The following is a 27,319-nucleotide window of genomic DNA, read 5'->3' on the forward strand; positions in this document are numbered from 1 at the left end:
TGGCACAACTTGTGAAAACAGCAGTGAGTTTCCCTGTGCCATTCCAGGCTTTACAGATAAATGAGTTGTCTTTAGACTGCTGTAAAAGCAGATGCTATACTGTAATAACAGTAGGAGTTCCCTGCATTTGTAAACACAGAGTTCAAAAGTTGACAGCAGTGCCTAACTTTGCCAGGGACCCAGTGTGTGTGTCACAGATAGGAAGTGACAAGGCCTTCCTTCTGGCTTAACCACTCCTTTTTCTCATTGCTGACTAAGCCAATTATGAAAATAATAATATATTGCTTCCTCCAAATGTCCTTTTTTTTTTTTGGCAAGGAAATATATGGCACCCAGTCTGTGAGGAGAATTCTTAATCTTTAGTCAGGGAACTGCTAGGGCTGATAAATCCAAAATACAATACGGACCTCATGGGGGCCCTTCAGTACCTGTGCAGATAATGCAATTTCTCTTTCCTCCCAAGTTGCAGAGTTTGTTATTTATGGCAGATTCAACCCAAAGATGGACACTATTTGATGTGTGGACATAAGGATAAATATGGAATTGTGAGAATCAAACTGGGCATCTTCCTGGTGTCATAGCTATGATGAACAATTTGAGAAGAAGTAAACCTAAACTGCAGGCTTGCAGTCCAAGAAGCACTGTGTTCCAACATCTGCCTTTAAAATAGCACTGCTCAGTCAGCACAGGCCAGCACTGTTCTGGCTCTGTCTTCCAAATCTCAAATCACAGATCTCCAAATCACCTTCAGAGGACCTCCTGAAGGAGTTGCTTAGTTTTCCTGGCAAGCCTAGGTACTCTGGCCAAGCCTGTAATATTGCGTTTGAGTGAACTTCCAGACAAAGTCCTCTCAAGATACTACCTGCTACCTACTACAGCTCAAGGCCTTACACTGAGACTTTCAAAACACATTCTGCTGGTATTAACACTTTATATGAAATGCAAATTGCCCTTACACCTCTAAACTCATTCAGTCAAAAAGCAAAGTACAAAGCATTAAAGCCTATTAGTTCTGAAGAGGAACAACAGCAGAAATCTGTAGCAAGAATGGAAACCAGACAATAATCTATTGAGATGCTGAGCAGGATGCGGAGCTAGGATGAAGAGCCTGCTTTCACCAAGACCTGTGCAGTTCTGGCATAGAAATGAGATAGTTTAATTGCAACTCCTGGCCATCTTTTCTACAAATATTAGGATTAGTTTTAACAGTAGATGCGTGGATTCTCTGAGACATTATCAAAGAGATACATCCATCTTAGCAGCACACATGAGAACAGCACTGAAACACTAGCTACAAAATTACACTGACAAGAAAAATAGGCTGAAAAATTGCTGGAGTTTTAGCTGTTTTCACAAGAAAAAAAACACAGAACTCAGTACCAAAGCGCTTAACAGAACCCTGCAGCTGGTACAGACTGATGGAGAGCTTCGTGCACTACAGGCCAGTTCATCTTGGGGAGGCATTAATGCACATTAATTCTGCATGAGGCCGGGTTCTGAACATCACTGTCATGAGCTGTATAAATGTGCAGAGTGCTTCCCCCTGAAAATTTTGCCAGCTGTCCATGGACTTTGTCTCCTTCTCGCACAGCTCAGTTGTATGGAAGCACCAGTGGGTTTGTGGGCTCTTTCTGTAATCCATATACTCTCAATCCAAAGGATGTTATGGTCTAATTGTGAGCAGGACCATGGATCACTAGTTAAGAAGTTATACTTTAGGTGAGATGTCAGTTTCCATGTAACTCATCTGAAATCAGCATGACAGCATGAAACAGTTGTGCCTAGAGGCTGGTGATAGCTCATACAAAGCTGTATTGCTTTGCACAGCCAGAGCATTCTTCTCATAGAGAAATGTGATCTGTATCTACTGCTGAAAAAGGTTTAATAAATTTGAAATGCCTTGATAAAGGGGAAATAGATAATTTATGTAATCTGGGGTAAAGACAAGACCAAATTTTATACCCTTAAAAAACAATAGCTGCATCTTCTCACCTCACCACGCACATGGAGTTTCCTTATAAAATGGCTAGGTGCAGTGCCTAGAATTCATGTTTTTTAATCCAGATTTGTAAGATTTGGAATTTATTAGTTAGTTTGGATAATTTCATCTGTTTGCTAATTTGTACACATTGCTTCTGCTAAAAATACCTGTATGTAATGATCATCTGAATGGGATTTGAAAGAAAAGTGTTTTTCACAATGGGCTTCTGTTACCTCAGAGCCCTAAGAGAAACAAGCAGTCATTTGCTGGCCTCATTTCTACTACACACTCTTTTGAAGAGAGAACTTAATTCCCCCCCCAAGGTAAATTTGTCATTTACTATAGTTCCTGAACCACTAATATCTCAGTATCTTTGTTTCTAATTTCAGAGATCTGAAGCATTCGTTCTTCCATAGATGCCATCTGCACTTGGGCCAGCTACACTTGGACACATTCAAAAAAAAAAAAAAACCTGAAGAAACCAGACACACAGAGCAGCTTTCTCAGGTTTCCAGCAAGCAACACGTCATTGGAAACCTGGAGTTTTCCAGTGTGTTAATACTTCAGTTGTTTGGCATCTAAGAAAAGATTGCTTTTGACCCAAGGACACTGCTTTTCCACAGACTGGCATTTCAATTCGTAGATCATTTTTCAGAAAAGCAGCATAAGCAGGTAGTATTGACTGATGGGACTTCACACATTTCAGGACTTTCAATTTCTGTGCCTTTTGCTTTTACAGTGACTTGACATTTACACAGTGGTAAAAAGCTGCAGGCCTCCAGTCTGGCATGTTCCCATTGTCCTTCATTTCACTCACTTGGCACCTATGCTGTCCATAGCACAGCGGTTTTCCCTTGCCTTTTCCCAAGGTAGCTGTGTCTTGTTCTCTTTCCCTCTCCCAGTTCCATTCTTTAACTAAAGCAGTGCTACAGCTACAAGCAGTAGACCGTCTTCTGGCCAGTTTTTCCTCACAGGTAGTCCTGCATTTTGTTTCTTCATCTCTGGACCACAGTTAAAGCTCTCTTCTGTGTGCACAGACACAGAAGACCTCACTGCTCCATTACTTACTGCTATCCTCCATGTTCTGAGCATTAGATGTATTTCTAGGAATCCTATCAAAATAGCTACGTATTCTGTGTCCAGCTGGAAAACTAGAGGATACAGGGTAAACTTCGCCTGCTAAACTGGTGCTGAGAGCCTGCCAGCAGCTCTAGTAGAAAGCTCATGACTTGCTTTGTCCTCTTTGAGATAGCAATTGCTGCAGTTATGCTATTTTTATGAATTTATGGCTAAAATAATTTTAAATACATACATATATATGTATAGATATATATATATATCTCTTTCAGGTTATTACCTGCTGGCTCAGGGACTGATGCTTTTTCTAAATACAGTATTGCAAGACATGGTGTATATTAAAAAAGATGGTAGAAATTTTTACACTTTCAAAGAATCACATCTGCAGTCACAAAGTCCTGCTTCACTAGATCATACTTTCTTGCCATTGCAGATTCATTCTAATGCATTTCCTTACAATTAAGTTTTAAATGCTGTCTTGCACATATTAATAGAACTTTGTCTTCCATGTATCTCATCTCATTTCTGTTTTATGTTCCAAGGTCCATTCATGTATCATATCTTCATTTACATGCTCTATAGCAGTTGTTGACAGGAAACAGATCAGAAACTTGTCAACTAGTAATAAAATAGGCCACATTCTTTTTGATTTCTTTTTTGTTGCTTTTAACTTAACATGCATTTAACCAGTATTTGACTAACAATGGTTTTAACTACGTGCACTGTACAAATTTAAGCGTAGCTCCAAACAATGAGGTATTCAGGACCTCAGGACAGTTTTGTTTTTTCTTTTTTAATACAAACCAGTGAAGTGTTTATACATGCTTGTGTTGCAGCAGTGTCAGTGCTGTACTGCAGTGAACTGACTGGCCACACAGCACTGCAGAAAGCCTTAAACATATTTCCATCTTGGGAAAAGGTGACTGTAGGCAGCAGCCCAATGTGTTTTTGGCAGTTAATGCTCTAATATTCTGATTTGTCCTCACCGCTCTAAAGGCAGATGTAGACAAAGGCTCTACTGATGCATACTCTATTTATACATGGTGATAACACGGCCTGGTTTTGAATGGAGCTTTCCATTCCTGCACCACTTGTTGCCACAAACATCTCTCACGTGCACTAAAGGGCTGCAGTACAGATGTATCAGAAAGACAAGGCACAGCAGCAAGGCTCCCTATCCCATCTCTCAACCACCTGCACTGTAGCAAAGTAACAGCGTGCAGAGCACTGGGGCGTGAAGCATTCACCATGTGATGATATGTCAACTACTGATTCCAGTGGACCCTTCCAAGACAATTTTGGGGACATACAGGAGGAAAAGAAAAATACTTAATGTTGAGTGCACTGCTGAATGCCAAGGGCTAATCTGTATTTAGGGGAGATGCCTGCTCACCTCTGCTGGAACCAGACTTAGCACAAGAAGTCCTTCAGTCATCCTGAGCTGCTGGAGGTGCAACTGCAACAGCAAAACAGGGATGACTGCAACTTCAGAAGGCCCGATTTCTTCTAATCCTGGCACATGAAAGCCTGATCCTAAGGCCATCCATCTCTGCTGGACATCAACAGTATTCAACTTACAACCAGACATCTGGGTTTTTTGTTTGTTTGCTTTCTTTTAAAAATAAAATTAAAAAGGATGATGGTTTATTACTGCATGTTTTGTTGTGCTTAAGTAGAACATGAAACATTTCTTCAGACATGCAATCTGGGTTTTAAGTCTCTGAAGCCTCCAGAGGTCATGTATTTTTTATCAGACAAAGGCATCTTCAGGTTGGTTTCAAGTATAAATAATTAAATCTCATGATTACCATTTTTTAACATTAGGTTCTTACTTAAAATCTTAGTATGCATTTCCTAGGGACAGCAAACAAATACATCAGTTTGAATGAATCTTTGGTTCACTGTGCTTCTCCAGAGTTCTTGGTTGTAGGCAAACATTGCACTTAAAAAGAGGTCATCAATAATAAAGCAAAATGAATCTTCGCTGGCTCTCTCAGGAAACAGTTCATGCCAGGTCATCTGTTTACTTGTTTCATAAGCTGCTGGGCAGCGTAAGAATTACACATGCTGCTCTGGTTGTTCTCATTAGTCCCTCAGCATCAAGGCCTGACAATGCTGAAGTTTTCAACATAGCTGTATTTACTTTAGGGGATGACAACAATTATTCACTGGAAGTTAACTGTAAGCGTTTGTCTTCTAAAACAGGTCACTAGCTGACAGCTGAATACAACAGGCTGAACTAGCAATATAATCCTGCTCACCGCTGCCCTTGGCCATCACTCAGGAGGTTTTGGCCACTTGGTTTATCCAGACAAACACTTTATCCTGTTTCTGCTATGTGTTCCTGTAAGCTGTACCATGCCTGCTGAGCAGGATGTGTGCAGGAGGAGGGACATGGCCCTCTGCCAGCGGCTGTCACTGCCCTGTGCTCAGAGGGATACTGCATGTTACAATAAAAGTTCATACGGTTTTTGTTGGTAGCAGCTGTAAGAGGCATTACAACATCAAGCATTCAAATATTTACAAAAGAATTATCAGGAAAGGGTGGCAGAACCCAAAAAGCTATACATGCTTTCCTTATTTGCTAGCTTAGAAGAGATGATGGTGCTGCAAATTGTATCTGGTTCAGTAAGCACTATACGTGGCACCCATTCATGCACTATTTTACGTGTTTCCAAAAAAAGGCAAAGATCCAGTGTGGAAATCTGGTCATCCTACAGTGTAATCTGTCAAACCACAGGAAATGAGGCTCACTGGAAACTCACTGGAAACTGGAAACTCACTTCCTTGGGCAAGAAGAAGCTGGTGGTAGGCATTCGTATGCATAACTCAGTTCTGATAACCTGCACGCTTAACTTGAAAATAAACACTCCTTGAAAATAAATCTGCAGACCTCCCTTAGGTTAGAGGCAGCACACAGCAGGTCAACTGCATTGTGACTGACGGGAGCAGGGCCTCTCTTGGTTTGGATCCATAGAGGGAAAACCACAGTGCTTCTGTAGGACTCTGTTACACTTTCAGATCAGTGATTTTGAATTTAAATAGATGTTATTTACATTATAATACTAAAATATGATCCCGTCTTTACATAGCCAATACCACAAACGCTTCATTTCCATTAAGAAATGCAAAGCCAGTAGTAAATCAAGAGACTCAAGACAGCCTCAGCAGCATTGTTGCACCACACACAGAGCAGCAATCTAAAAAAGCTAAAGTAGTGCTGTTTAGTTCTTCGGACAGCAGCTTTGTCACTGTCATACCAACATCCAGAAGAGGATACCACAGGAGAGTACCACTGACATTGCATTTCACTTAGAATAACCTCCGGAAACAACTGGTACCCCAGAAACCAACGTATAGTAATTATTTACAAATTACCACTTTGTAGAGGGAGTCATGGCTTGACGCTACTTGAATACACATAAATACATCGACCTTCCCTCAACGTGCCCCACAACACTTGGTTCCAAAGCACCTGCTCATGCTGGGTACGGAGCTGCAGAACTGGTGACCAAGCACAGCCCACACCCCAACTGCCTGACACCTTCAAGCCTCCAGTACAACATACCTGGTAACAAGGCATCCTCCAATGGGTTTGTGTTTGTTCATACAGCCCTCCAGCCATCACGCAATCTTCTTATCAGATCCTCTCAGCCTAGACAAGAACCAAACATCCTTTCTCACTCCACTGTTGCCCATATATCACCTCCCCCACATTCAGTCACCCATCACATCCCCAGGTGAGAAAGGAGAGCCTACCTCCACAGCTGAGATACATAACGAGTGAGGTAGGAGGGAGCCAATCCCAGTGCCCCAAGGGAAGCCCCCACTCATGGTCCCATTTCTCACAGCTGCTGGTGATCACAAGTGTCAGGAGAGGAGCCACAGGTTACCCAGCATACATCATAGCAAACAGTGGAAGACATGGAACATGATCTTCTGGAGAATCCACAACCACCTGTGGCGCAACCTGCCATCTGGGTTCTGTGTGGGAATGGCAAAAAGATGCCCTTCCTTGCGATTGCATGCAGGGAATGAGTCTGAACTCCCTTTTTCCTCTCTCCACAGACGGTTGAAGCAGAGATCAGTTCTCATGGCGCTCTTCTTCTTGCATTACTTCCTGGCACACACTGTTTGGTGCCTAGCTGCTGTCCTGGGGCAGTGCCACAGCCCCACGGGAGAGGCAAACCTCTTCCTGGTCTCTCCTGCAGCTGGTCTAGGAGTTCTTCCTCTGTTTTTTGGCAGGATAGGACTGAATTATTTAGGAGAAGAGTTGTAAATCAGCAGCTACAATACACAGAGCCACACCAGAACTACCAAACACTGCCAGCTGTTTGCCCTGGCACCAAAAATATATGAGAGGAACAGTTTCATCACCACCCAGTATTACCCCAACTGTTTGGCATCAAGGAAGAAAATTAATTAAGCTGTTGGAAATTAATTAAGCTGTTGATTCTCACATCTGTACTGGAACTGTGAAACTATGCTGATAAAAATCACGTGGGAAAGCCCAGCAGCAGTCCTATCCCATGCCACCTCTGAGAGCACGACTGTGGCACAGGGCCGCAGTCATCCAGCCCAGATGCTGGCAGCCTCCCATCTGCTGCCATGCCCTTCGTTTTCCATAGGTACAGCAGCAGTGTGCTTGTTGTTTCTGGGTCTCACCTTCCTCTTTAGAGGCAGGGTTGGGAATGGCTGCTGGCAGCATGGGCAGCAGCAGCAATGAGTAGGGCAGGAAGCTCCTGCTTGCTGTGGGAGGCTGCAGGGTAGGAGGTGCACAGGGCTTGGGCACCCACCGCCATGGCTCACGGCTGCACCAGCAGCCCGCATGGAGCAGCCCAGCTCTGAGAGGTTTCTGCTTCGCTGGTATTTGCAATGCTATTAAAGATTTAGCAGCACCAAAATGTAAGAAAGCTTTTTCTTGCAGCTGCAGACTAGCACGGCCTGTGCTCCGAAATGGAAAGGGCAGTTTGGGACTCACCTGAAATGCTCTCCTGCGCATGCAGCAAGGCAGGGCCCCGCTCTGCGCTTCTGCTCCATCAAGTCTGGGGTATAGAGATGCTGAGGTCTGTGCAGCCATGCCCGTTTGTCACACACATCCTGGCTGTGGCAATGACCATGAGAACAGCTCCTTGCCCTAAGGAACCTCATGGAGGTTGACATGGAGGCCTCTGTCCAGCAGACACACTGCAAAGGAGCGCAATGGCTCAGCCACAACCCTCTTGTTCATTGCCAGACTTGGCAAGACTCCCCTTGAAGCTCACACATAGGAACGGGCTGCTAACAAGTCTGTCTGTGTGCTCTTTCCACCTGCAGTGCCTTTAGGGGTGGTCAAAGTAAACCCAGCTGAGCCACAACACAGCTACAACACAGCTGTAAGACCCACACCAGCCTCACTAGGCAATGATTCATAGGGCTGTCAAACCGACACCATGCCAGGGCCTCCCACGTGCCCCACAGCAAATCAACCACTGGAGAGCAGCAGGCAGACAGCTGCCATGAGGACAAGGCATTGGGCCCTTCTGGGAGGGCAGAGCACATCACACCACACAGCAGCGCTTTGCTCAGTACAGACTTTATTACAGTTTACATGGCCAGCTTCACATAAAAAAAATGAATGTCATTAATTCTTACAGAATTAAAGAAGACCTATGTGAGGATAAATGATTACAAAACACAGGCCCTGTGCAGTACAGCAAACAGTTACTGTTTCTTTGTGTAACAGCAACACTTGATCACACAGCTAAGGCAAGACACGTTTTCAGAGTAACTTTTGATTATGAAGAACAGCAGTACAACACATCTGCAACTGCAGTTTTTAACCAAATGTTTTCAAATTATTACAGTATAAGAAAAAAAAACAAATGAAAGAACTTAAAGAAGACAGCTTCGCCTAGGCAGTTGCAGCAGCAGCTATCGAGCAGCCCTGCATGCTCTGCAGTGAATGATCTCCTCATTAGAGCCCTCGCTAGCAGGCACGCCAGCCAGCACCGAGGCACTTTAAACAGCAGGCTGTCTGCACACGGGGCTGTGCACACCGATAGTGTGAGCTGTCACCTCGCCTCCCAGCTCGGGATGCAGAGCCCCACTCTGCCTGAGCTGCTCGGCCTGCCTGCTCGCTGCTGGAAGCTGCCCAGCAATCCTGCTGGGACCTCGGCAGCACGGACACTAGGGCTGAGACAACCGCGGGCAGTTCAGCTTTGCTTTAAATCAAAATGCCCATTGATGAGAAAAAGCAAGGAAGGAAGACTCTGGGGGTAGATAGTGGGACAGCAGTGAGGGGCTGGACTCCCTGGAGCTGCAGTGAGCCCTGCTGGCACAGCCCTGTGGGCACTGCTGACAGCCCGCATGCTTCCACTCTTGTCTGTCAGTCTGTCAGACATCAGTCCTCCTGCCCACCTCTCCCCAGTGCTATGTTTGCAGACGTCAGAACTGCTGGGCTCCTCAGCCCATGCTGCTCCTTATGCTGCAGGAGAAAAGCAAATATTTTTCTTCTCCAACCAGAGCTGCACAATGTGAGAGGTTAAGCTGAAAACAGGACTGCTTTCTATTAGCTCCTCTATGTCTACCGTATGTTTACCACAGCTTTTGCAAGAACATCCTCTATCCTCTGTGCGCTCAGCCACCTACTGAATTTTGCAAATGCAGGACAACTTCCCCCCACACACAGCTAACACACTCCCAAATACCAGCACAGCTACAGCAGCAAACACAGCCTGAGTAAACAGGGGAGCTGGGAGTCTGCAGCAATACAGGCTCATCCAGGCCCTACGTAATTTACTTTGAAGTGAAGAGCCGTGCTTGCCCAGAAGGACCTGACTCCCAGGCAGGTACATATGTACCTCCTCCAGGAACTAAGTACAGCATTGTCACTTCATCTGCCTGCACTTGCTGCACACTTGTGAAGAAGTGTATTAAGCCCTGGCATTTGTTCCTGAAAGAAAAATCTTCAAAGAAAATGCGTATCTCCCAACAGTCTCACCTGCAGTGCTGTTCTACCCCAGAGAACTACAGAACTCCTGCTGCAACTCTGCCTGACTTCTTGAAACCTTTTGTAGGGATTATGGCAGTGAAGGGAAAAGGAGGGAAAGGAACCAAGTCATTGCTTTCTCCAGAGACTACACACTACACAAACCTATGCACATAACAGTTCTAAACCTTGCCTCAATTCTCACACTAAAAACTAGCACTGACAGAGGAATGGATAATTTTCTGTTCTTTGCTGTCAGGTCATCACCAGTGCTGGGATGAATCCGAGCTTGTTCTTCCTCCCAGCCCTAGCCCTGCGGATTGCTTGTCCTGGCATTTTTTCCTAAGAGACACTCTCATCTCAAGCAACCTAAGAAAAGGAAGAAATACAGCCACAGCCTTCAGTAAACTTTCCAATTCTCATTGTTTTCAAGGCTCAAGGAAGCCTCTTGGCATAAGGAAGTGGGAGGGCCACATGCAACCTCACAGCCACTGCTGCTGCAGTTCAGACAAGGCACTGACAGCTTCTGCAGGCTACAGCAACAGTTCACAGCAATTTGCAACCTGTTACTTAAGGGTGAAGTGCTGGATAACCCCAGCAGAAGGAACCTGCCTAGCAGCATCATGACCTCTGGCTTTGCTTTGAAATGAAATGTGACTGTTGAGAATATTGTGAATAATATTTCCATGTAAAATGGAATACTGTTCCTGTGATGATGTTTCAGAGTTGGCTTTAAGGCAAAGATTTAAAACCCCTTTGGATTTCAAATCCATTTTTTCTAGCCCCCTAAAAAGGTGCTGCTTAAGGGATTTAAGCAACAGAGGGGAGCGTAACAGTTAATTCCAAATGCTATAAATTACAGATAGTTTGTTGGAGGAAAAAACAAACAGCAAATACAACAGGACATAACTAAAGCCCATCCCAAGATGGAAGGCAGCACAGCAGCAGCTCATGGTGCAACTCAGGCAGCAAAGCTGTTTGGCAGTGCTACAGGAAATGCTCTCATCCCCGTTAGAGTTCTCTCCCTAGTAAGACTCCCAAGGAGATTAGATCAAGGAGACATGAGAGATGGTGGGATGGAGACAGGGGAAAAGTCGTCTAAAACTGCCCTGCTGGGTGTTACTTTGCCTGGCATTTGTATGTTTTCATCAATCAAGCTGTCAAGTGTGTATCAAACCCTGTGGCCCACTGCAGACCTTGGAGTATGTCCACCTACGCAAAACACTGCCCTGCAGGTTCTCAAGATTTCACCTCCTGCGCACTATGCAGGAGGCAGAAACATTGTCAGAAGAGTAGAATCAGGAGCTGTTGAGCCCTTTCATCTCTCAGATGCTTCTTGAAAATATGCTTTGGGTCTTTTATTTGGAAACTTGGCCCTGTACACAGTTCTTCTTTTGGACTACACCCTTGCTACTGTGTCTGGTGAGTTGTCCTGGAAAGAAATACAGCTACTGCGAGATGATTTGCTTGCGAGAAAATGTTGACACTTTTATAGCATGAATGAAGCTTATAGCTTCAAGGCAATCTTCAATCTGAATGTTTTGAGAAAACCACTTAGTCTTCCATGGGATGGCTGCCTGAATAAGTAGCAGCTACAGCACAAGGCACCATGCACTGAAGGATCCCAAGAGAAATTCTAACAGCTTTCAATTTGGTTTGGAATTTTCATTCCAGTGAAAGAAGAGACAAAGCATCTTTCTCACTACATCACACACAGTCCCATCCCCTCACCAAATTCTTTACACTCTTGAGCAAGCAACTGAAGAACTACCCCCTGACAATGCCACTTCCCACTGCCATTTGTACTGAGCTAGGCAGGACCATGGTTAGAGTCATAGACCCTGCATGCTTAACTTGCAGCCCTGTCTCCCTGAACCACCCTCAAGAACTCTGATCTTATTCTGTTTGTTGAAGATGCTATTTGCAAGTTTTCCAGGTTCCAACTTACAGACGAAAAACATAAAACCAAAATGGCATTATGAGCAACCTCAGGCTCTCCAAATAGGTAGACATATTTTTGGCCATTAAAAAAAAAAAGTCAAATTTGACGTCCTTGCAAAATACTGCAGATTTCTTGGATGTCCAGTCCCCAGAACACCCCACTTGGAAAAGACAAAGCCAAATCTGAGAAGTCTCCTTAGTAATTTCAAGTGCTTCAGATCTGACCTTGCAGTTCCCCAGAACACTCCTGGGCTGGGTGCTGGCCTGCATGAGCTCCTGCGCATTCAAACCGTGGTGTACAGCTGAACACAAGCTGAACAAAGCAGGTGGAAGGATGCACAAACAGGAGGACTACAACACATGGCAAGGACACGTGTATGATAGGCATTCAGAGGTAACTGGCACTGAAAAGCTTTGCAGGAGCCAGTGCCCACCTGAGCTCAGGCAGTAAATATAAAGGATTCAGACAAAACAGACAGTCCTGAGATAGAGATCAATTTCTTAGTAAGGCTTTGAGTGTGTGTGGTTTTGGTTTTTTCTTTTAAGTGCTTTTCTTAAATTAATTGCCATAAAAGACAGGCTAGCATTCGTTAAACAGTTGTGTTCCTTCATTCCAGTATAAAATACACATATGCAAACCCGTGATCAGATAGGATATCGTTTCAGAGTTTGTATTAAAAATACTTTTATCCAAATGATAAATATTTTAAAATAAGCATTTACAAAAATAAATGTTCCATTCCCACAAGGAAGGACATATATAGCTGCAAATCTAAATACATCTTGAGGCAACACAATTATTGATGAAACTAGTTAATAAAATCTTTGGTATGAGAGTATAGTACATTAATATTCATGCACCGTTGTCTTCCCTTGGCAGACACACTGTACAGATGTCTAAGCGAAGAGGCAGCTTTTCCTCAATTTCTTGAGATGTCTTCCAAATACAGCATACAAATTTTTCTAACATGTCTTCCTATGATAATAGGAGAAAAACCCAAGATTCTCCTGGATCTTCCTATTACTTTTGCATCTAAAACAGAAATGAAGATGGGAGGAAAAAGAACACGAGCACAGTTAAATTTCATTCTAGCTAGTGAGCAGCATCTACAAAAAATAAAAATCAATACAAAAATTACTCTAGAGGAAAGCCTGTTTCCTTCAATATTGCACGCATCGGCTGCCAAGGCAGGATAACGATGAATACCAGCATTGCTGCAATTGCAGACACACAAACAGGAGCCGACTGAGCTAGGGATGGCAGCAGCTCTGCACCCAAGCATTGCCCTGAGCAGTGTGAGGACCTGGCTCTGGTGGCCATTACTGTGGGGGAACAGAGACACTGCATAGGTACAGGAAAGAGAAACAAAAGCTGAAAAGACTCGGAACAAAAGACCTGGGGAGCTCTGGGGACTTGGGAGCTCTGGGTAATTAACTGGGATCAAGGGAAGTTACAGGAAGTTGTCTGGGGTTCTTTTTGAAAATGCTGGTACTGAAACAGGTGAAGGAAGACAAAGGCAGCTAAGAAAGCAGTAGGGTTAGCCTATGCTATGGCCTAATGGTTCCCTTTTAGTCTTAAATCCTGACTCCAGGGAAAGTCCTGCAGAGGGACTCAGATCTGGGAACGAAAGGGAACACAGCCCAAACATCCATGAGCTGGGCTACAGATCAGGGTCAGCAGCCCACAGCTCCTGGAAAAATGTCAGCAGCAACACCCAACTGTGACTGCTGTGAGCAGGAAATGAGGAGCAGACGGCACCGATCCAACATGAAGTTTGAGTTCTGCTCCCCACCTACCACACGAAGACTGACACCTCCCACACTGCAGAGGCACAAGAGGATCCCTCTGCACCAGCTGTCTGCTCCCACTGCTGCTGGCTCACCAGAGTCAACCCAGGAACACGTACCAACACCTCTCTGCTAAGAGTCACCCTCTGGGAGAGCAGCAGGCAGGACTAGGAGATGCAGCAGGTATCTACAGCGTGATGCAGAAGCTCCCAGTCACCAGGCATGGCAAACACCCAGCACTGCAGGGTGAACACTGCAGCTGCTAAGGTTCAGTGGCTGCACCAAGTCCCACCGCTGCAGATGGTCGTGGCTCCCCAGAGGTGTGGGACCAGCAGGTTTGGTCTTCCCTTCTGCCTCTGCCTCATAGCTGCTGGGAGCCGTGACCCACTGCCATAGCAACAGGAGCTCACATGATAACTGACTTTTAAAAGAGCCCCTGTTTGTGGCATCCTCTGTTGACAAACGATCCATTATTTATATCTCGGCATGTCTGAAGTGCAGTTTGCATCCTAACCTCATTAATGAATGATGACACCTTGACCTGCTCTATTAAGTAAGCTGTGTTAGACTGAGAGGCGCACTGCTGTCCCCGTCACGAGCTGAAGTAAGGCAATCAACAGGAAAAATACCAGGGTAGATTACCTGAGTTACAGCAATACCAAAATAAGGCAAATCCTGCTGCTGCACTGAAACAGGCGAGGAAAAACACTGGGCCTAGAGAAAATGGAAAAGGGGACTCATTAAGACAGAGCAGAGAAGTGAAAGTTTATCTCAGTTCATAAATCATCGATTGCTGTTCATATGCATAACTAAGTGTACTCAAATGAGGTTAACACATTCACAGTTATGTATGTGCTGTAGCTAACGTACTATGAAGAACATTTATTGTACTGCAATTAGTTTTTATTACAGTTACTTTGACACCATTCATTGTTCATCTCTGTTCACCTGTGTTCTAGTCAATGCAAGCAAGAGTCTTCTGAGGCATTTTCTTAGCCTAAAACTTGGTGTAAAGAAACCCTTTAAATACTACAACCAAATAGTAACCAGATCACTGGGACATAACCCACACAGTGTGGTGTCTTACTCCAAAACTTGCCTCTGTTGGGTCAGTGTACTGCCCACGGGGAAGAAGTATTGTGAAAATACACCACAAGATAACTACAATTCCATACAAGCAAGTTGTTAGGGTTTTGTATGTTCCCTTTCTTTGCTTTTGCCTACCACTGAAATTGCTGCTTTCTCTGAATCCTGTTGCTCCACTGGCTTCAATCACACCTCACTGTCCTTCTGTACAAAGCGTGCATGATCAGGCTTCATCAAAACAGCAAATGCCAGAGAAGGAGAACAGAGCTGATGCCAGAAGCCCAGGCACTGCCAAGCATCAGCTCCGTTGCCTTGTTTGCAATTAGCACACAGGACTCACTTGATTCCTGTGGCTATGTGTCTCACTTATTCCAATAGCATTTGTGCATGCCTCCATATAAAATGGAACAGGAAAGGACTGTGTGTGATTATATATATATATATGTATATAAACACAGATGTTCCACAAATGATGCTTTCATGACAAAAGCAAATATTCTTGTTCCTGTTCACAATTCTGAAATGCAGCACCTCACACATACCTCAAACAAATCTCTCACTGGAAACACTGCTTTAATGTGCCTGCCTGGAATTACACACAGCTTAATGCTGATGCTCAGTATTGATGCTCAATGGAACCTTTCTAATTCATGCTTATCCATTAACGAAGACCTCAAAGATTTATATCTGCCTCTTTATCATCTAATATTCCATTTGTATTTATGACTTTGCCATGACTACACCTACATTTAAACTGCACCTGTCAGTCCAGACTAATGAGTCAGTGGAGCCAACCACATTAGAGTATTCAATAAGCAACCAAACAAAACCACACAATGAGTTACAATGTGTTCATTTCAGCCTTCTTCCCAGGCAAAAAACTGTCACAGAAGCTTATATAAGACTCTTGATCTCTCATAATCAAATGGAAATTTTTAAATAAAACATCAACTAACACTTAAATGAGAAAAAGGTCACAATGAATTAAAAAAAAAAAAAAAATTACATCTTTCTTTCAGTTTCTTTCATTCTTCAATTCCTTTTCAAAACATCTTCTAGTGACTAAAATTACTGACCTCCCTGTAATCTGGGCATTGAGAAAGGAAGAGGAAGTAAGTTTAACATGTTATTCTACAGCAGATATACCTAAGTTTACTCTCGCTCATCTGTTGTTTTGTTGTTTTTTGTGTTTTGTTTTTTCCCCAAAGGATTTGTAATTAAATTGGAAGCTTAAAAAAAAAATAAAAAAAAAAACCTGAAAGCTATTAAAAAAAAATCACAGCAGCAGGATAGCCTTTACTATTCAAGCATTGGAGAAATCATAGTAAATGAACAGCTTAGCTAAAACAGCACAAGTAAAAATACCACTGTAAATATTGATTAAACTCATCTCTTGAATTTCCTGGCACTGGCTGCCTCAGCAGCAGCTCAGTAAGCTTCCTTCCATTCATTCTGCTTAGATGGTGACAGTAAAGACATCGTAAAACAAACTATGTTACATGAAATGCAAATTATATAATAAAATAAATTGCATCATAATCTGAAAAGCCATTCCGTAAAGTGACACTGTGTGCATTTATTTACCCCTGTCATTTAGCATACATTTCTCCTTGTCAGTGTCTATCTCTGCGGAATCTGTGGTTTCTAGAAATAAAAGCAACATATCAGAAGTTAGTATTCAGCTCAAGCAAACACAAACATAATAAGCACATGCAAAATACCACATGGCCAAAAAATACCTCTTTTTGACATGAAATATTAGCCCCTCCAGAAGTAAATCATTGCTACACTTACACCTGGGTATATATTGATCAGAAGACAGCCACAGGTCATTTGAATGCACCATGAACAGCTGTAAGGAGCTGCAGCAGCACCTCCCATCTACTTAAGCCCTGCCTGCAGAAGGAACGTTACATACAGCAGCTCTTGGATTCACACAAGAGGGACACTGACTGAAAATCCCTGGCACACTTGATTACTTCGGAGCAGTCAAACTGCTTCCCAAGTGAGGAAAGCATGAAGTACTCCTTCCGCAACGGCAGAAACTTGTAGCGTAACACATACAAAACATTTGTGGGCCAAAGCACACGCTAATCTGAGAACAACCTTCTGATTGAACGTACCACCACCCTTTCTGTTCCTGAGTAAGTCTCTGAGCATTGGTGCAACTGGCAGACGGAGCCCTTGGAACAAACTGCTTGGCACATATTGCTTATCCAAATTCTGCTCTTGGCTAAATACACATACAGTCTCTTTTAAAATCTGGAGGGACTACATACTAACATTTGGCATAAGTAGTTTTGGCCTCTAGATGACATTTTTCTGTGAGCTCAAGTAGAAAAGGAGGTTGACCTTAAGCTTTCCAAGAGTTAGCAGCAACGAAGCCATTTAGTTGAAACACAAGAATTCAGAAGGCAGCAGTATTGCTAGGTCTCTTCTTTCACTTAGAGACCTGCCATGAAGGTGTACTCCAAGCTAATCCTCTGCACTTGTAGGACGAAGGAATAACAAAACAGCCTTTGGAAGCGCTTGAGACAGGACAGATATCTAGGCTCTCCTCAGGCATGCCAGGATGGGTGAGAGGACACTAAGGAAGCTGCTGTGGAGTAAAGTACCCAAATAGTATCTGTGCTTCACTGGAGCAGGCCCAGTCTGATTCTCCTCCATTTCTGCACATCTCCCATCCTGTGAGGGGGGACAGCATGGCTCTCCTGCAGAGCAGCAGCATTGCAACCACTTGGCTGCACACTTGGGAGCCACTGAAGGAGAAAGAATTGCTGCAGAGCCTCCCACAACATGCTCTGTCAATGGCAATCACACATGCAGACTGTGTGTTTTGAGGGCAGTCTTCTCCAGATAACCTAGCACACAATTCCTCACGCTTCCAGCTCTGCACTCCTGTCAAGCTACCATTGGGCAGAACTGAGCGGATCCTTTATCCTTCTAGTTCGTGTAAAAACATTCTCTGAGTCACATGGAAAACTCATTTGGCTTCAGTAGCTGCGACAGGGTCTGTGCCATGTGCCTTCTCCACCCTCTAGTGGGAACTCGTAGACATTGCTGAACATCTCACTTCCAACATTGTATTCGAGGCAAAGAAACTTTGTTCTTGCACAAATTTTGAAGGTTTTGTTTGTTTTTTAAATAAGAACAAAATCTTTGAAAGATTCACCTGTGTGGAAAATACTTTTCAGATGCACAGCTGCATGTAATCTATGGCATGCAATCTATTTTGTCCAGGCCACAGATCACCAGTGCCCCAAAACATTTCCAACAAGCCTGCTTGCCACAGTTGGACCTGTGTCCTTAGAACAAACTCCCCATGTTAGCAGTGACTGCTCCCTGGGGTTCCTTTGCATAATGCAGTAGCAGCCAGTGCTTTTGGGGGACCACAATCAGTCTATTTTTAAACTAATATACTGATCCCTATTGCTAAACCAGCCTGTATCAGCCACCAAGGTGCAAAGCTGAGCATGCTTCTGCTCTGGCTAACAGCACCGTGCAAATTTCCTTTCTGCTGCCTGTCCAGCTGTGACAAGAGCAAATGCAGTGGAAAGAGTCTTTGTCTCAACATCACACAGCCTCCAACAAGGGTTTTATGGGTACAGATGGCCTTGGGCACAGCTATGCTATTATGAGCACCCAGCTAACTTCTCTATGGGATGTGGGCAGGACTTGGCTAAGACAACTTAAATCTCATTTTCAGAAATGACTCAATAGTCAAAAGTATTGAATATTAACAGAACTTAAACCATCAAAATACTCTTAAAATTACATTCTTAGTTGCTGTTAATTACTAAAGACTGTCATTCAGTCAGTTTGGCAGAAAAACCTGTGGCTCTACACCTCTCTCCCTCAGGTGAAAATGACAGATTCACAGCTATTTGATCGAGGAGCCTGTTCCCTTCCCCCTATGGGCATGACTTCTGCAAGGTGATCAGCATGCTTTAAAGCTGCCATGAGGCTGAATCCATAAGGTCTCCCTGTTCAGTATGATTTGGGTATGGAATTTGGAAAGCTGGGGCAACTTGGCAGCCTGTCTGTGCAGGTAGTGAAATGGTGTAGTCTCCCAGCTGTTTTCTCTTTGTGCTAGATAGACACAAACCTTTTCTTTCAACACAAAAGGCTAAACAAGGCTAGACAATGTTGTACATTAAAAAGTCATTACAATTTTTATTTTTATTTTTTGTAATGAATATGCCACAGTCTAGAAATAAAGGAGATACAATTTTTTTGTTTGCTTTTGTTGGTGGTAGTAGCTTTTGTTTTGCTTCATTGTTTTTAAAACCTGTTGACTTTTGGTGCAACACTTTGAATCTAACTGGAGCTTGACCCACATTGCTAAAATTTCCCCTCAGCACATAATTGAGTTTCTAATAACTAGAGATCAATTGTCCAGTGAAGCAATAGAGCTGTCAGATCGTTTATAAGGACTTTTTATACTACAATCCCTTTGCAGCTTCATTAACTTAAACATAGACCTTTTCCTCAAGCTGCTCAGGTCATTTCCATGTGCTGGAGGCCTGAACATACTTCCCATGCATTTGGAACACCGCTCTTTTTCTCCAGATCACTAGATGATAAAGTAAAACCAACACATAGGAAAGTCAGGCTTGATACTTTTCTTTAGAGAAATGAGCTCCTTTGTGTATAGAGTCAAACTTGTATATATGTATGTACCTCAAAAGCATTGAGGCCCAAACATGCACATATTTTTGGTGGGCAATTTTATGGACATCAGTCAGGCATGTGAACTGCACAAAATATGTCCTGCATTTAATGTCACAGAGATTGGTGTCTCTGTTCAGCATCACAAGGACCTACGAATGAAGCATGATTTAACAATGTGGTTGCTTCATCTTCAACTGGACACAACTGGACGATCAATGTATTGGGGAAAAGGCAAGATTCCCAACCATTGGGTTTTTGTGATTAACAAATCTGAGGTTACTTTACTGTAATGTTCTGATTTGCTACCAATTAGAATAAGCATAGTGAAAATAAAAAAGCCAGGAGGGGCCAACCATTACGTAGAGGAACTGTCCTTCATATGAGTGATATTGCTATCTTACATGTAGAAATTGAGCTGTTTCAAAGGCACAGACTCGTATTTCAAGGCTATCAAAGAATTTCAGACAGCCTACACCAGCCAACAAAGAACAACTATGCAGTCAAATCCACATATGGGGGATAAATAAATAATCATTTAAATAATCTGAACAGAAGAAGTGAAATGAGGTTTCATAATTCACTGATGAGGAAATAGACAACTCAGTCAAGTTACAAATCAACTTACTCAAGATTTTCCTGCTTGGCAGGTCATTATAGAGCTGTTCAGCATTGATCTGTAGAGCCCTGTAAAATTCCTGACAGTGTCTCTCTCCTTTCTTAAGAAGGTGCTTTATCAGATCTGAGAGCCTGGTATGGAGTGATGCCTTTGGATTCCTGAACTGTAAGAGAAAAGCACTCATCAGAAAGGAGATTACAACAGCTAGAGAACAATTTCACATTATTTTATGGTATGACAGAGAATTGAGCCCATTTTATATTGCCAAAAACAATGGGCCAGAAAATTAAGGGAACCTATGTATACGTTGCATGGGACACTTCAATACGCTGAGCTCCATCTGGAAGCATCTCTTGATGGTGAGCACATTCTCTCTGCCTTTCCTCTTTTATTTTTCCCTAGTAAAGTGACAGCTACTCCACATTTGATGTTTCTCCCCATTCAATTCAATACTTGCCACTCTACAATTTGATTCTGACAGCAAACAGAAAACATGAATGTACACCCTACGGAATTCTAATGTTTTCAGGTTTTCCCTTAGTTGCCTAGTGGTGATCACCCAAAAAGGTATTTTATACTGATGACATTAGTCACAATACTGGAGTGTTCATCATCCCAAGACTACACATTTGATTGCTTCCAGCACTGCTGCATACCCAATGCAGCGTTTATGAATTCTCATTACTCAAGCACCATGGCAAGCAGCTGCAGAAGAAAGCTCTTTTTTCTATGGTCTAAAATATGATGAATTCTAGAAGACATTACAAAGAGAATGAAAATGTGCACTCTACCCACATCAAACTGATCCCAGAGTATCTGGAAAGCGACCAAAACCATTCTCAGCAGAGCATTAGATTTCATACCAGTGCAGCAGATAACATTTGCAGTACATTTAGTTAGGATCAATTCATTCTCTAGGGGTACAGGAATACAATGTACCTGATACAACACGCCTTATTCTGACAAAGTTCTCACAAGGTCAAATGGATACGGGAGGATGGTAAGCTTCTCAAACTGTCAATAGAGTTGACAGAAATTTCCCTGGACCTATAGGAAAGCAGTACATTTATGTCTGCTAAGTGTAGAAATAAAATAAAGATATATTCTTTTCATATTTATTTTGAAGCTCCTGAGCAAAGGAGGCCTTTCTCCATATATAGTTACGTTATTAACTCCATCCATTTCTCAGCTCTCACACTTATAGTTGGGAAAAGGGATCAGTGGGGTGAAGCAGCAACTCAGCACATGCACACCAAATCCATCCTTTGAGCTGCTACCTACAGAAAAGAGGTGGTCTTATCTGAAAAGTTAGGGATACAATTTTCTTAACACAGAGGCACACTGTGTGAAGACACATTTACTAATCCCAAAAGTGCTTAAGGTCTGCTAATATCAGCTCCAATAAAGCTCTCCCCAAGGAGATGGGGCAGACTGTGTGCTATTTTAATTATGTGGACAAAAGGGTCCTAGACAGCTCGCAGAAAAACAACAGAACATTCAGAGATGGAGTAAAATTAATTAAGTTACCTTTTCCGCTTCTGTATTGGTAAGAATTTGGGGGTAGACTCTGTTAAGCTGAAGAATGATTTTATCAACCACTTGCTCATTCAGTCGGCTATTGCTTGTGAGAAAATACATGTCGTGTTGCAGCCGGTGACAATACGACTGATCTAGAGACAGAAGAACACAAAGAACAAACCACAGTAAGTACTTAGCAAGCCATTTTTAAATCGTGTAAATTTCATTTTTCTAAGAGTGGTTAAATACCTAAAATACACTGAATTAATACCTAAAATCCAGTAAATTACCAGCAGATAATTTTGGAAAGCTGACTTGCAGCACAGCTGTGTGCTTCAGAGATCCATGCACTCAAAATTACAGGTACCCAAATTCCTGGCAGTCACCTGAGCATCTCTGTCTTCCCAAAGGAAGAAGCTTCTAAACCACTTGATGTCAGGTACTGATGGATACCTCAAATACATTGACAGTAACCATCCAGTCCTAAAGTTAAGTCACTGAAGGTTTTCTACCATTTATAAATAGAAAGTTCAACTGCACAGTTTAAAAATTTTATTTAAAAAAAAAAAAGATGGAAATGTGTTTCATAAAGTAAGGTTCTCTCTTAGATAGAATGGCAAAAGGTCCATATGTGACTGGAACATAGCACAGGGCTGGTCTTTGCCTGCTGCTGAGGACCTGATGACAGCAGGGCTGGTGGTACAGGATGGGAGGCAGGGAAGCTGGGCACAACAGGGTGAAAGATGCACCAGTATCACCCAACCACCAAGAGTCAGTGATGCCTTTCGTCTAACAGGAGAAATCAGCAATTTGTCCTGTGTAAACAGCTCAGAACATTAGGAACAAAATCTCTGCTAACATGCCATGAAACTGTTCAAAGAAGGCAAACTTCCCTTCCACATCACCTGGGAGAGGGGAGAACAAGCATTCAAAAAGCAGTAATTCTTTCTTACCATGACAGTACACTCAAATACACATCTCACTAAAACACCTTTTTTATTTTTTTTTATTAACCTGGACATCTGCAAATACATGAATCAAGACTTGCTGTCATTTTGGACACAGTTTCCAATTTGACAGTAATGGATTTTGTAGGAGTTCACCTCTTAGCTGATAGCTTTCCCTACAGCACAGTGTTGTGCCACTATGAAATTAAAGACGCAGACATGTTCAGGTAGGATTACTGTGCTCACATTAGATTTAGAAACAGAACCATCTGTTACAATGCCTGAAATAAGCATTAAAACGCCCAACCTGCATGAGTGTGCTCCACCAGCTCCACTGGTCACCAACCCTGGAAGCACACACACCTGATCTGCACAAACCCCTCCATTCAAACTGAACAGAATAAGAATGCAGTGCCTTCCCCGTACTTAAAGCACACACATGGGTTTATGGTATTTTATGGCATTTTATGGTATTTTTTATGGTATTTTGGCTACCAGAATAGACCATCATCAGCTCTCTGTGCCCTGTGATTTAGAGAAGATAAACAAAAGAATGAAGGGGAAAAAAGCCAGAAAACAAACACGTGATGCACTGCACCTTTGCAAAGCCCTTGTCCTTCCTATATCATGTTTGTTAATTTTGTTACATCCCCCTTTTTTCTGCACGTTTGTAGCCCTAACTGCACTTACAGGAAAGGGTTCACAAGAATCTGGCATCGTGATCACTGTGAAGTCACAACTTCTCTAGAATCAAAGTTGCTCCCACTCAAATAAAGGCACGTGGCCATTGATACTGCACAGAGCTGCACAGAGATACTGCAATTCCACAAGCACAAAAGTACTTCAGTTCCATTCTCTCTTTGCATACAGACACGTCTCATTTCCATGTGTTTCTAATTCCTAGCCTTTCTGCTCTGGCTCTCAAGGCAGCCTCACAGCATGCTGTTAGAAACACACCGCGCTATTTGCTCTGCAGTCCCCTTTTGCTGCAACAAGTTCAACACTCTCTGACTCAGGGCTGAGATCAAACATCTCTTCAAACCCACTCATCTGAATGCACTACAGGCTGAGGTGGGGACCAGGAGACACTGATAGGGCATCAGGCTCTGTCAAGTTGTCTGCCCATGCCAATACATTGTGGGGAGTGAGGTGCACCTCGCTCGCTACCTCCTCCCTCCTCTGCATCACTTGCATGATCCACAGCGACACTGGATGTCATAAACAACTCTGTTCTTTCTGCAGCCTTACAAAAAGCACGTGTTAAATTGAGGTCTAACAAGCTAGAGAAGAAAGTTAACTTCAAAAAACACCTTGACATTCAATCAACAAACCACAGCAAGTACCAAAAGAACAACAAGGTTCCGACAGATTGAATGTATCTTAGTTTGTAAAATAACAGCAGCCCTGATGTATCATCTCTGCTTCCCACACACTCCATCGCTGCCTCATCATTGCTGATTCCATGCAGGCAGCACGTGGAAGTCTATCAGCAGCAGCCACAGCAGTGAAGCTAATTGTGACCAGCTGGAGATCATATTTGAGCTGACACTCTTTTCTGAGCAGTCAGGAGCGCGGTGTGTCCTCATGGCACATCTGTACAGATTCACTGAATCATCACTGGTCTTATCAAGGGCTTTTTGCTGCCATCTGAAACCCGCGCGCTCACACGCTGCAGATTGCATTACACTGCATAAGCCTCACCCAGATTTTCTGGGTATCTCCATTTTCCTCTGATCTAAGCCAAACACACAAGGAAAGAGTGAGTCAATGCCCCCTGCAGACAGTGCTACCTGTGCCATCTGAAGACATGCCTCAGGCCTGGCTCCAGCATCTGTGTGATGCGCCCCAGCCTCATGGGATGCTCCATTCTCTGCATCCTGCAAAGACACTTCACACACCTGTACCACTGCCTCCCCACGTTACTTCACTCTGGGAGGAGGGACTGGGCACAAGGTTTAAAACATTCTAGTGAGATGTCATCATGCTCAGCACCGCCAGAGCAAAAACAAAGCCCAGCTCCTCCCCTGCCTCTTCTGAAGCCCGCCAGCTCTCCTCTAATTGGAGAAGTCTTTGCTCGAACAACAGAGCAATGGCTGTGTTCAAGTTTCTGGTACATATACCAGGGAAGAGAGAACACACCACAGAACCACCAACCAGTGCACCAGCTGCTAAATTACAAAATAATAATAATTACATTAAAAAAAAAACAAAAACAAACACAACACAAATCGTCACTGATGCTAATGGCTGAGATGCAGCACCCTGCCCAGGGGTGATAAGGATATCTAGGAAACACACACGTGCATTTCAGACTCCCGTGTGCTGCTCCACAGCCTTGCTTGCCCCAGCCAGCTCCTGTCCCCACCAAGTGCCACCAGCAGCACAGTGACCCGAAGAGATGACAGTTACTGAAAGGAAAATTCAAAACCTTCATGCTATGCCAACTTTGTTTCTAAGCCGTAGCCATACCAGCATTGCAAGGACCATCAGTCCTTCAGCCAGCACTTGCCTGAGCAGCAGAACTGTGAGACTGGGGTCTCAGCCACAGCGCATGGCACTGTCAGCTGTCTGAGGCCACGGCCTGCAGCTCCACAGCCAGCTGCACAGCCCACAAGAGGAGCAGGCACCAGTGGGGGGCAGCCAGCCCGCAGCACGGGTTGGAACTGGATGGGCTTTAAGGTCCCTGCAAAGCCAAGGCATTCTATGACACGCCTCTGCTCCTCCTTCCAAGGGAGGCTTTCTGGCTTACCAGCTTTCTGTCAAGAGACATCAGATGAATGCTGGGGACTACTAGCATAACTACCAGGTTACAGTGGCGGTCAAGAACTGCTTGGTAGCTTTGTTTTTGTTTATTCTTTCCTTAGAAGACTCCAAATAGCTCTCTGTATAAGGAACAACAAACAGGACAGAGCACACTGGATTTTTGTCTTTGTGTACACTCTTCCACATCCTACTTTTGCTGCCCTTTCAGATAAAAAAAAATGCATATTCCTATGGACACATCACCCTTAAATTGCACCCTTAAACCTACACCTAGCATGGTTTAAACAAAAAACAAGCAGAATTTCAAACTTGCAGGCCTGCGCTCAGCCCTTCCATGCTCGATTGCGGCAGTGAACTGTGCTCCCTGCTCCAATCCCAGCCTGGGCCCAGGGGACCTGAAAGAAGCCAGAAGCTGTGCAGGTGGGCATCCCCAGTGAACCACCATATTGATATTTGCATAAGGACTTGTGATACTGCCTCTTACTGCTGTATCTTTATTATGGTGTTGATCACTGGTTATTCTCCCTTAATAGCCTGCCTCCTTCAAGTTACCAAGCAGACAGATGAGATAAAGCCGATAAAATTTCAACACAACAAACAAAACCCCAATAGATCTTCTTGTTCATCATGCACACCATTCATAAACATCAGTTCTAGAAACTCCAGTGGCATCTGCTGGGCAATGCAAGCTCAGGTTGCAACTTCCTGCAGAAATACCCAATGATTTTCATAAATGTCACAAAGCTGAGCTGATAATTAAAACCTTAAGGCATGTGACCAACAAAGTGCATGTTTCTGCAGACTCCCTGCTAAAGCATCTCAGCAAAATTTTAGCTTTCACACTCATCTAGTTGCTGGCTTTCCCCCTTCAATAGCCCAACAAAGGGGCGTGGAGGACTTAAGAGAGGAAATCTGACTACACAGAAGTTGTCTGAAATGATCAAACTTCACTGTTAACCAAACCCCTTCCCCAAGAGGAGCGATGGCTCTGCTCCCTGGGCCTGGAAGCGCAGAGAGGTGGGAGGCACCAGGCCCCCTCCAGTCCAACTGCTGCTAACTGTGAGTTCGTCACCAGACAGTGAGAGTCCTTGATAGCAACCTCGGTAACTCAGCATTATCTGACTGTCTTCTAAAAACAGAAAAAAGCAAAGCTTTAAATGGCTCTTGAGAGTTGAACATGGTGCTTCCTTACACACTTTCCTCTACTCCATATAAGAGGTAACCAGTGGGCCTTTGGTAAGCAGGAGCACGGTGCCTTGCAGCTGCTCGATCCTAATGAGCAGGAGACTGCGACCCGGTGTCAGTGGCACACTCCCCTCAATCCCGTGTGCCAGCTGAGCTGTGGGATCTGGCACACAGCTGCTGCCTCGAGGTGCGTTCTTCTGCCCACGTCCATTACAAATTCCCCACTTGCAGTGGAAAAATGCATACGCTTAAGTTCAAACCCACGCTTATTTCCATTCAGCGACCGCGAGCCTCAGCACAAGCTCACACGTCCCGTTGGGATGGAGCCCTCGCGTCCCAGCACCAGGCTCACACACAGCCCGGCATCGCCGCGCACTTGCCAAGGGCTTGAGGTTACGCAGCACCGCCGCTTCCCGAATGCCACCCGCAGCCCGGTGACTCACGGGCTGTGACTCACGGACGAAAGCCAGCTCCGAAGCTGCAGCAGCTGCAGGGGTGGCCCCAGCGCGGGGATCCCGAGTTTACAAAAGACGGCGTTGAGAAACGCGCGATGGCACAGGTGAGCGGCTGCACGCCAACGGAGCGCCCCGTGCGCTGAGCCCGGACACGCAACGACGGCGCTTCCGAGAAAAAAACACAAATAAACTTCCGAAAAACACACGAGACCGCCAGCAGAACACCCGGCACCGCCGCGCCGAGAGGCGACTATCGGGACGCGACCGGCGTCCCCGAAGCGATGCTCCCGCAGACCCCACAGCCCCGCACTCACCGAGCAT

General features: G+C 44.1%; 1 protein-coding gene across 1 annotated transcript; it reads right to left on the minus strand.

Moving 5' to 3' along the window:
- Positions 1-12,889: 12,889 nt before the first annotated feature.
- Positions 12,890-27,319, minus strand: CARD19 (caspase recruitment domain family member 19; the record flags this gene model as incomplete). The annotated part of the gene is made up of 6 exons (XM_079540593.1): positions 12,890-13,002; positions 14,400-14,471; positions 16,428-16,487; positions 20,140-20,293; positions 21,658-21,800; positions 27,313-27,319. 6 exons carry the CDS (start codon positions 27,317-27,319, stop codon positions 12,890-12,892), a joined length of 549 nt encoding a protein of 182 aa, XP_079396719.1.

Source organism: Tetrao urogallus (assembly GCF_951394365.1).
Source record: "Tetrao urogallus genome assembly, chromosome: 10".
Lineage (NCBI taxonomy): Eukaryota > Metazoa > Chordata > Aves > Galliformes > Phasianidae > Tetrao > Tetrao urogallus.